At 40.5% G+C, this 11,925-nt stretch overlaps 1 protein-coding gene across 1 annotated transcript; it reads right to left on the reverse strand.

Annotated features, from left to right (window-relative positions):
• Positions 1-10,409: 10,409 nt before the first annotated feature.
• On the reverse strand, positions 10,410-11,129 carry LOC111892801 (protein METHYLENE BLUE SENSITIVITY 1). The gene has a single exon (XM_023888843.2). It carries the CDS (start codon positions 10,920-10,922, stop codon positions 10,602-10,604), a length of 321 nt encoding a protein of 106 aa, XP_023744611.1. The 5' UTR covers positions 10,923-11,129; the 3' UTR covers positions 10,410-10,601.
• Positions 11,130-11,925: the final 796 nt, after the last annotated feature.

The following is an 11,925-nucleotide window of genomic DNA, read 5'->3' on the forward strand; positions in this document are numbered from 1 at the left end:
TGGGGAGCTAAAGGACCCTATTTATAGCTGATATGAACACCCTAGAAACCCTAATTTGAAATAAATTAATACTCGAAATTATCTACTTTCTTAATTATCCATATTATCAATATGGAATATTCCAGAAACCATAAGGAGCGTCCAATTTTTGACCAACCCTAAGAATATTCTAGAATTCCTTTCTTGTTCAACTATTGAACAATTACAACTTCAGTCTTTGCACTTTTAATTAACTCAATTAATCCCAAAATTAATTCTAATTAATTCTTAATTAAATAATATTATTTCCAATTAATATATTATTCTCATAATATATTTGTAAATCATTTATTAATCATATAATAAATCAATAAATCAGTCTTTCTCTCTCTCTCTCTCCAAAATTCATCATATTTAATTACTAGGTTTGAGGGCAACCCAAAAGGACTTTGCTAATAATTTAAATATATACCAATTTAGTTATTGGCTTGGACACCTAATCCAACAGTAAGGGGCAAAGGGGGTCAAGTTAGCGTGTAGTGGATGGATCAAGTCAGCGTGTAGCGGGTGGATCAAGGGAAAAGAAGATGGACAAGGGAAAAAGGCATAAAGTGCAAAATGTAAGACCTAAGTGAAGTTGGATGCATATGCATGACTGATCAAGTTATTTGCTTACCTTTTGTTTAAGATTAAAAACTTGTAATGATGCTTTTGAGATGTTTTTTTTTCAAACATGTTTAATCTGGATAATTACATATTTTGCTACTAGCTAAATTACTGATGTAACTAAGTTGATACAATCCCCATGTAATGCTATATTTCCAGTTGTAATGATCAATATGTGGTGAAGATTTCCAGTTTCTTTAGTCGTTTATAGTGTTTTGATTGTGTGCCTTTCTCATTCTATTTCAATGTTTGATCAATAACCAAAACTCATTTCATTACATTCCAACGTTCTTGATCAATGACAAAAATTCAATGCTTGATAATTATGTAACATCCGGATTCCCAGGTATATTATTTTATTCATTAATTTTTTTTGGAGGTTGTGGAGGGACTCGGCGAGTTGGTGCTTAGACTCGCCGAGTAGAGTCGCGGATTGTTATACGGGTTCATGACTGGACTCGACGAGTTCATGAGTGGACTCGGCGAGTCCACACTGTTTAATGAAACCCTAATTTCCCGGGTTTAGGACCTATTTAAAGGCCCTTAGGGCCGTCATTTGCGGCGACCAAACCCCAGAGAGAAACCCTAAAGGAGCTAGAGCGTTTGTGAGAGGAAAGGAGTCATTTCTTGATCTTTGTGGTTGATTCTTGCAAGAAGGAGGTGACTCCAACTTAGAGGAGACCAAGGAGGTTGTGCATCTGTGGATTTCGAGCAAAAGACTTCATATTTGAGGTATTATATCGACCCTTTATCTGTTTTGTTGAAGGAATCCATAGATGTAGAGTTTGTATGTCCTTTATTGGAAGGAATTGTGAGAATATGGCCCCTATTCACATTGAGACTTCAGATCTGGACCCATAGTGGTCTAAAGAGCTTATTCCAGCTTGCTTTAAGTTGAGCAATGGAGGAAATGAGCTTAGGATGTCATTTTTGGGGCTAATGCACCAAGTGAAACCTCCTAGATGTCCCATGAGTGTCAAGATTCGAGCTTTACGTGTTTAGCAGGCTTGGGAAGGTCAGATCTATGGATCAAACGAACAAATCTGACCTCAGGAGGTCAATTGAGTTGGTGCATTGCATGAACTCGCCGAGTCCAAGGGCAGACTCGGCGAGTAGAGTTAGGGTTTCCTGTAAATCACTCAGTGAGTAGACTTGCCGAGTTGGGGGAATGACTCAGTGAGTCAAAGGGGGGTTAGAGGACTGAAGTTTAAGGCGGAACTCGCCGAGTTGGTATTGAGACTCGGCGAGTTGAGTCGGGGTGGCCCCACGATTCATGTCAGGTGTAACTCGTCGAGCAAGGGGAGAGACTCGACGTGCCAAGCGAGACTAGAGAGATAGTGGACACGTGTAGACTCGTCGAGTCGCCCAAGTGCACTTGACGAGTCGGGTCAAAGTTTGACCGTTGACTTTTGTTGACTTTTAGGGTTTGGTCAACAATGGGGCCTTTAAGCCAAGAGAGGGGTAAAATGGTCTTTTACCCTTCTGAGGGTGCCAAGAGAGGGTTGAGTCTAGTCCCGAGAGTTATATTTATGAGAGTATTTACTTTATGTGATTAGGCGGAGGCTAGATCGTATTTCTATCGAGTCGGAGATTTACCGAGACATCTGAGGTGAGTTTTCTCACCATACTTTACCTAGTGTGGTACAGAGATATGTGACAGTGTATTTTAGAGTTATGTTCCAGTGTATTTGCATGTAATTTATGTGTTGTGATTTATTGTGATATGTGATATGCATGATTCAGAGTATACAGAGTAGGACCAGTGGGTCCATAGAGTTAGGGCCAGGGGGCCCACAAAGAGTTGGGACTGGAAGGTCCCACTGAGGCACAGTGACCAGAGGGTCAACAAAGTTATAGCCTCGAGTGGCTAATATGTGTTAGAGTGGTATTTTGGGGAACTCACTAAGCAATTATGCTTACAGTGTTATGTGTTGTGTTTCAGGTACTAGCGATGATCGCGGGAAGGCGCCTTATCGCCTTGTGCCTCCAGAGATGCAAGAGTTATTCTCACAGCTTCAGGAGCTACTAGGGAAAGGGTTTATTCGGCCGAGCAGTTCGTCATAGGGAGAGCCTATCCTTTTTGTCAAGAAAAATGATGGTTCACACCGGATGTGCATTGATTACCGGGAGTTGAACAAGCTGATGGTCAAGAACCGTTACCCGTTGCCGAGGATCGACGATTTGTTCGATTAGTTACAGGGAGCATCTTGGTTCTCCAAGATCGATTTGAGGTCTGGGTATCATCGGGTGAGGGTGCGAGATGAGGACATCCAGAAGACAGCGTTCAGGACTCGTTATGGGCATTACGAGTTCGTGGTGATGCCTTTCGGGCTCACCAATGCACCGACGGTGTTCATTGATTTCATGAACAAAGTGTGCAGGCCGATGTTGGATCGCTCGGTGATCGTGTTCATCGACGACATATTGGTGTATTCGAGATCTAGAGAGCAACATGAGGAGCATTTGAGGGAGATCCTCGGAGTTTTGATATCGGAGAGGCTTTATGTCAAATTCTCCAAATTTGATTTCTGTTTGCGAGAGGTCCAGTTCCTAGGGCACCTCGTTAACCAGAAAGGGATATTGGTCGACCCGGCCAAGATTGAGGCAATGATGAGTTGGGAGGTGCCGAGGTCACCTACTGAGATCAGGAGTTTCCTAGGGTTGGCTGGTTATTATCGAAGATTTATCAGGGATTTCTCCAAGATCGTCGTGCCACTCACCAATTTGACCCGGAAGGGTGTTACTTTTTCATGGGGTCTAGAGCAGCAGGCCTCCTTCGAGACACTTCGCCAGAGACTATGCGAAACCCCGGTGTTAGCCATTCCGGAGGGGATGGAGGACTTCGTAGTGTATTGTGACGCGTCGATATCGGGGTTGGGAGCGGTGCTTATGCAGAGGGGCCATGTGATAGCATACGCATCGAGGCAGCTGAAGCCTCATGAGATGAGGTATCCCACCCACGATCTGGAGTTGGGGGCAGTGGTGTTCGCCCTCAAGATTTGGCGTCACTATTTGTATGGGGTTCGGTGTACCATATACACGGACCACAAGAGCCTGAAGTATTTGATGGATCAGCCCAACCTGAATATGCGCCAGAGGAGATGGTTGGATGTGGTGAAGGATTACGATTGTGAGATCCTGTACCACCCGGGCAAGGCTAATGTTGTAGCCGATGCACTGAGCCGTAGGGCGAAGGGCGCCCCGATGCGAGATGTTTGTACGAGATCGACAGTGATGACTCTGGTGTTGGACACCATTCGTGGGGCCCAGGCTAAGGTCGTGAGACCGGAAAACCGTAAGAGAGAACAAGTTATCGGGCAGGTATCGGAGTTCGTTACCGATAGCCGAGGACTTATGACATTTCAGGGTCGGATTTGGGTACCGTTTGTGGGCGGAACGCGTACCATTTTAATGGAGGAGGCACATCGATCGAGGTTCTCGATCCATCCCGGGGCTACCAAGATGTATTTAGACCTAAAGAGAGAGTATTGGTGGCCCTGTATGAAGAGGGATGTCGCATGGTTTGTAGAGAGATGTTTGACCTGTCGCAGGGTTAAGGCCGAGCACCAGCGTCCACATGGTAAGCTGCAGCCGTTAGAGATTCCCGAGTGGAAATGGGAACAGATTACCATGGATTTCATCACCAAATTGCCGAGGACTGCAAGAGGTGTCGATGCAATTTGGGTGATTATGGACAGGTTGACGAAGAGCGCTCATTTCCTTGCTATCAGTGAGAGCTCTTCCGCGGAGAGGTTGGCAGAGATGTACGTGAGAGAGGTGGTATCGCGGCATGGAGTGCCGATCTCGATTGTCTCAGATCGAGATGTGCGTTTCACTTCCAGATTCTGGAAGAAATTTCATGAGGAATTGGGTACGAGGCTGCATTTTAGTACCGCATACCACCCACAGACTGACGGGCAGAGTGAGCGGACGATTCAAACGCTCAAGGACATGCTCCGAGCATGTGTGTTGGATTTCGGCGGGAGTTGGGACACGTATTTGCCCTTGGCAGAGTTTTCCTACAACAACAGCCATCATTCGAGCATTGGTATGCCACCCTTTGAGCTGTTGTATGGGAGGAGGTGTCAGACGCCCATTTGCTGGGGAGAGGTAGGGCAGCGTGTGATAGGTAGTACAGAGATCGTGCTTCAGACGACAGAGCAGATACAACAGGTCAGACAGAGGTAGTTGACCCCTCAGAGTCGCCAGAAGAGTTATGCGCACAGGCGCCGTTCCGAGCTTGAATTTCAGGTCGGCGATTTCGTGCTCCTGAAGGTCTCTCCTTGGAAAGGAGTGATCCAGTTCAGGATGAGGGGCAAGCTGAGGCCCCGATATATTGGTCCTTTCAGGGTGATCGCGAGAGTAGGCAGGGTAGCCTACCGGTTGGAGCTACCTGCAGAGTTGGGTCAGATTCATGACACCTTCCACGTGTCGCAGCTGAGAAAGTGTATAGCCGACGAGTCGGCAGTGGTGCCATTAGAGGATATTCAGGTGGATGCGAGCTTGAACTATGTTGAGAGACCGGTGGCGATTAGGGATCGGAAGATCAAGGTTCTGAGGAACAAGGAAGTGCCTCTGGTGCAGGTACAGTGGCAGCATCGGAAAGGGTTAGAGTTGACTTGGGAGCCGGAGTAAGAGATGCGGGAGCAGCATCCAGAGTTGTTTGCAGAGTAAGACTTTGAGGACGAAGTCTGATTCTAGTGGGGGAGAATTTTAACATCCGAATTCCCAGGTATATTATTTTATTCATTTATTTTTGGAGGTTGTGGAGGGACTCGGCGAGTTGGTGCTTAGACTCGCCGAGTAGAGTCGCGGATTCTTATCCGAGTTCATGATTGGACTCGGCGAGTTCATGACTGGACTCGGCGAGTTCATGACTGGACTCGGCGAGTCCACACTGTTTAATGAAACCCTAATTTCCCGGGTTTGGGACCTATATAAAGGCCCTTAGGGCCGTCATTTGTGGCTACCAAACCCCAGAGAGAAACCCTAAAGGAGCTAGAGCGTTTGTGAGAGGAAAGGAGCCATTTCTTGATCTTTGTGGTTGATTCTTGCAAGAAGGAGGTGACTCCAGCTTAGAGGAGACCAAGGAGGTTGTGCATCTGTGGATTTCGAGCAAAAGACTTCATCTTTGTGGTATTATATCGCCCCTTTATTGTTTTGTTGAAGGAATCCATAGATGTAGAGTTTTTATGTCCTTTATTGGAAGGAATTGTGAGAATATGGCCCCTATTCACATTGAGACTTCAGATCTGGACCCATAGTGGTCTAAAGAGCTTATTCCAGCTTGCTTTATGTTGAGCAATGGAGGAAATGAGCTTAGGATGTCATTTTTGGGGCTAAATCACCAAGTGAAACCTCCCAGATGTCTCATGAGTGTCAAGATTCGAGCTTTACGTGTTTAGCAGGCTTGGGAAGGTCAGATCTATGGATCAAAGGAACAGATCTGACCTCAGGAGGTCAATTGAGTTGGTGCATGGCATGAACTCGCCGAGTCCAAGGGCAGACTCGGCGAGTAGAGTTAGGGTTTCCTGTAAATCACTCAGTGAGTAGACTTGCCGAGTTGGGGGAATGACTCAGTGAGTCAGAGCGGGGTTAGAGGACTGAAGTTTAAGGCGGAACTCGCCGAGTTGATATTGAGACTCGACGAGTTGAGTCGGGGTGGCCCCGCGATTCATGCCAGGTGTAACTCGTCGAGCAATGGGAAAGACTCGACGTGCCAAGCGAGACTAGAGAGATAGTGGACACGTGTAGACTCGCCGAGTCGCCCAAGTGTACTCGACGAGTCGGGTCAAAGTTTGACCGTTGACTTTTGTTGACTTTTAGGGTTTGGTCAACAATGGGGCCTTTGAGCCAAGAGAGGGGTAAAATGGTCTTTTACCCTTCTGAGGGTGCCAAGAGAGGGTTGAGTCTAGTCCCGAGAGTTATATTTATGAGAGTATTTACTTTATGTGATTAGGCGGAGGCTAGATCGTATTTCTACCGAGTCGGAGATTTACCGAGGCATCTGAGGTGAGTTTTCTCACCATACTTTACCTAGTGTGGTACAGAGATATGTGACATTGTATTTTAGAGTTATGTGCCAGTGTATTTGCATTTTATTTATGTGTTGTGATTTATTGTGATATGTGATATGCATGATTCAGAGTATACAGAGTAGGACCAGTGGGTCCATTGAGTTAGGGCCAGGGGGCCCACAGAGAGTTGGGATTGGATGGTCCCACTGAGGCACATTGACCAAAGGGTCAACAGAGTTATAGCCTCGAGTGGCTAATATGTGTTAGAGTGGTATTTTGGGGAACTCACTAAGCAATTATGCTTACAGTGTTATGTGTTGTGTTTCAGGTACCAGCGATGATCGCGAGAAAGCGCTGGCATGATTCGTACACACGCATACCGGAGTTCATATGTTTTTGATCTTGGGGTTTTGTATTGCAATAATGTTGATACAATGTTTTGAAAAGTGAATGTGAATGATATTATATGGTTTTTAGAAAGCGAAAAATTGATTAAATTTTTACGGTGTTACAAATTACCTTAATATGCAATATCATTAAACTGATTAACCAAAACTATACAATACATTAACATTCTAATACATGACATCCCATCCCAAAATCAAGTGGTAAAATCTCATTGCAGTTCTTAATACCCATCTCAGAATACAGATCCAAAATACATCCCTAAATACAAAAGACAAATACACCGACTAAAATACATCCCCAAATCTAACTCCTACTTAGTCTTATATATATATATATATATATATATATATATATATATATATATATATATATATATATATATATATATATATATATATATATATATATATATATATAAACGAAACAAAAGAACCAAGATAGAAGAAGCATCCACTTCAGCTTTACTGCATCTGCACGAACTCGATTCAACATCATTTCAACATTGTTCAGTTCCTTTGCAAGTCAGGAATCACCTCTACAGCCCCTATGGCACATCCCACCCAAGAGATGGACAGCTTCGACAATTTTAAGCACAAGGCCAAAATCGGGGATTAAGGTCCGTCCAAGATGTGACTCTTACAACTATGCTTCCATACGTACAAATCACCATTTTTGGGAGAAGAGAGCTTCGATATTTCCAGAGGCCAGCTTGAACTTTATGAACATTGTCTAGGACATTTTAAACGGGATGGAGAAGGCAAGATGTGAAAAAGACCAAAATACCCCCACCTTTTTTGAACTTAATAGGCCAAATGGGTTGAAATTAGAGGTAGTTAAGAAAAAGGACCTTCGGTGCAAGTTTTGCAAACCGCAAGGGCCAAATGCATCAAAAAAAAATTAATAGGGGCCTGACTTTGCGACTTTTGGTCAATCAGACGAACCATTTATGTAATTTTGTCTTTAGTAAATTTATAAATTATTATGATCTATATTAAAAATAAATAATATAACTAAATAAATAATAAATTGTTATTCTATTCTTATTTTATAAATCAAAACCAATCTAAAATCCAAAGCAATAATTTTGTTTTGCTGGAAACCAATCAAAAAATCTAAATATCCGAACCACATAGTCTAAATGCAAATTTTCTAATTTTTTAATTCGATTTTATTCAAATGGTAAATAGCCATAAATATAAATCTATATTTATATGATAATATAATTATAAACTAATATAAATTGTTGTCTTGTATCACGACTTAGAAAAATATCATGGTCTTAACATGGCTCGTAAAGCTTTACGATCGGTTTGGTAAGTCGCAACATCTTTTAGAACCTTGCTATTACCCTTAATATAATATTTATCTTTTACGTTTTTATTTATTTTTTAATATTTTATTATTAAAAGAAAAACAAAAATTGTATACTAGGCAATCAAAAAGTGTGACATCAAACAAGAGCCCCAGGACCAAAAGGGGTACTCATACCTATCACGCAGTGGGGTGATATGGTTGTGCGAGATGCAATGACTAAGGTGTTGTTTGTTTTGGAAGTGGTTAAATGTCTTTTGTCTTTTTCCAAGTTTGCGAAAGAAGACGTGCACTTGCGAAACGTCTATCCGCTAGAAGTGAAATGTGCTCAAAAAGTACTTATGTAGAAAAACAAACGAGGCCTGAGGGTCGCTTCAAAGAGATTAGACACCACATTCTGTCTCTTCTTCTTCTCTAGAACTCTAGTAGTTGCCCCATTTTTTATATATAATTTCTTTTAAAAACTTTATGAATACCAACATTTTCATTCATTTTTCAATCACAAAACCAACGCTCACAACTTTCATATTTATTTTATCATCATCATTGTCTACTTCATAGGATACGTTGTCATCTCATTACAAGAAACAACGTTTATCGGAAAATTATCGAAAAAAAAAAAAACAATGATGGATTATCAAGAACAAAAAGCTCAAAGTTCACGTTTTATAACAAGAAAGGGAAGAAGAAGGGAAGAGTACAATGAAAGGGGCCTAGGAAGATGTTCAACAACCATCTCCTTTCCGTCTAGAATGTAGTGTAGAAAAGCAAAGAATCTTTCCTGCTTCAGAGCTATTCAGAGCTAATAGGATAGGTATTCTATTTGAAATAAAGGGGCTGCCAAATACGGTGATGACTTGTGGCTAGGGGTGAAAGGCCAACCAAGATCGGATATAGCTGGTTTTCCGCGAAATCTATTTCAGTAGAACGTATGATGTCGATGACCCGAGGTAGAGCACTCAATGGGCTAGGGTGGCCCCATTTCGCCTTACCAACCCCAAGGAAACTCCGAATACAAGCCTAGATCGTTTCTACAAACAGACTTTTTGGGTGCTAAGATCCAAAGTCGAGAGGGACTTCAAAACACTTAGGATCATTTTTGTTTTTCTTTGAAGGATCTTCACACAGGGAAAGAGCTCCTAAGTGCTAAGTCCGGTCCCGACCTTACCAGCACCGGGGGTGTACTAATCAATGAACCCCCGAAACCTACTTTCTTTTCTGACAAAATCAACCAAGCCTAACCGGTCACGACATGTTGTTGATATTGATTGAGTTGCTGGGGTTTTCTTGGCCCTTTTGCTTTAGCCCTTTAAAGATAAATCGAGTTTATTAAGAAGCTAAAAATCAAGGATTTAAGGATTCGGAAGAAAATTTGGTGTGATGTATTTTGATGATTACTATGTTCTAGTTTTGTTTTCTAATTTTAATTATGTAGTTTTTATTTTCAAGTAAGAAAAACATTTTCATTTTTATTAATTTTGTGTTAATTAAGATTTCTTTTATTATTTTTTTAATTTAAATTATATCGTTTTAATTTAACAGTAAAAATAAATTAAGAAAAAATAAGAGGTGAACATTTTCCGAATTTGATCATAAGGAAGAGTGAACACAAAATTAGAAGGCGTCCGTACAAATGAAGAGGTGAGCTGCCATGACACCCCCTTCGCCGACAATGGCGAATATGTGAACAAAGAACAAATAGGGAAAAAGAGAAGCAATCGATTAAAGCAAGAGTTGAGTGGGTAATTTCACTTTCATCTTAATTAACCAATTCACAACCTGTTCATCAAATCTCCTAATTTTGATCCTAACAAACAAGAAAATCATTACGTTTATGGCAACTTTCACGTTTGTTAATTGGGAAATCGAATACCATAGAAAAGATTTAGAGGTGTAGAAATCAAGAACTCTGAACAAAAGTTTTATCTAATATCGCAACTTTGAACACATGATTCCTATTAGAAAGATGTTGAAGATATGAGATTAAACAAACAAGATCATCATAACTATCTACCTAACGAAAAATAATTAGCAATCCAAAGGATAGATAATAGATTTTAGGATCGAAATATATAAATAAGTATAAGAGCATAGCTTAGCTTTCAACAACACACCAACAGAAACCATCATCCATTTAAGGAACACGAGATTGAGAAATTAAACCTAAATCGAATCGGCAGAGGAGATTGACGATTCATCCGTGATAATCGATGAAGATCTTCACTTCTTGAGACTACCACGAACACCAGGGCGACCCTTGGATGTATCCGCGACGGGTGCGAGCACGGCATGGAGGTTAGTTATCTTTGATTCATCATACGGAAGCTTAGGGTGCTTCGATTCATGGTGGATCTGCATCGTTTTAACATCCGGTACAGTGATCTTGCAGAGAGGGCATTCGAACTTAGCGTGACCTCCCTTCTCCTGACCGGTCCGATCAGCAACTCCGGCCTTGCCGCCGCCTCTGTTGGTCGTGGCCGCGTCCACTTTCGCCTGGATTTCCTTCGCCGTATGCTTCTTCGGCTTCGCTTTTCCTGTCATTTTTGCTTGTTAGTTACCACGGACGCTAGGGTTTCGATCGACGACGATAGAAGAGAGGAAATGAGGAAAAGGGGAAGCGGATAAACACAAGAGAATAGATTGAAATGGGAACAAGTGATGAACCCTAATTGGTGGCCTTTAAATAATTAGAATAACAAAGCTTTTTTCTTTTTCTCTTCTTTTCCGGATGTGATAACAAATAGGATCGAGCTTGAGTTGTTGGATTCTGATTTGTGACCTCGTTTGAGAATACTATGGAAATTTATGTTAATGTTTAATGAAATAAAATTAACTATAAGAAAGATTGGATTTGATTTTTGATAAAACAAAAATATTAAAACATAAATCGAGGGGTTTGGAATCGTTTATTTAAAACTTTTTATGTTATTTAAAAATGCTTTATTAATTTACTAGTTTAGTTTTACTTTAGTTTATAATACGTATGAAGTATGGTTATAAAATTAATTAAATTTTTATGGTAGAAAATAAAAACAATTAATCAATTATTTTAAATAAATTTTTAATTAAAAGATAAATTTTTAATTTTATGAAATTATAATCGTTGATTTAAGTAAATACGTGATATTATAATTTGTATTAATGTTATTTTAATTTTTATTATAATGTTATTAATTTAATTTAATTAGAGTAAAAATTGTGAAATTTTAAAAGAAAAAATCAATAGGTTGACAAGTGACATTACGTTAATTATATGTCATAATAAGGTGTCACATAACCAAAAAAGAATAAACATATTCTTTTACTAGAACAGGAAGATTCGACATTTAAACAAAGTTTTAAATAAAAATATTTAGATTAGTTTATTACCGTTATAATATAACCGAACACCTAAGAATGTTTATTACGTGTTAAATTGGAATAAACTAATAATCACTTTAAATAAATAATTTCGGAATAAACTAATAAACATTTTAATCCCAAAAACACCCGTATTTGTTAAAAACCTGTGAAAATATGAGATCGATACTTTGTTTATCATATA

The sequence above is a fragment of the Lactuca sativa genome, chromosome 2 (genome assembly GCF_002870075.4).
Source record: "Lactuca sativa cultivar Salinas chromosome 2, Lsat_Salinas_v11, whole genome shotgun sequence".
Lineage (NCBI taxonomy): Eukaryota > Viridiplantae > Streptophyta > Magnoliopsida > Asterales > Asteraceae > Lactuca > Lactuca sativa.

Excerpts from the sequence above, each read along its gene's own strand:
- LOC111892801 (XM_023888843.2), bottom strand. The coding sequence starts at position 10,922 with ATGACAGGAAAAGCGAAGCCGAAGAAGCATACGGCGAAGGAAATCCAG.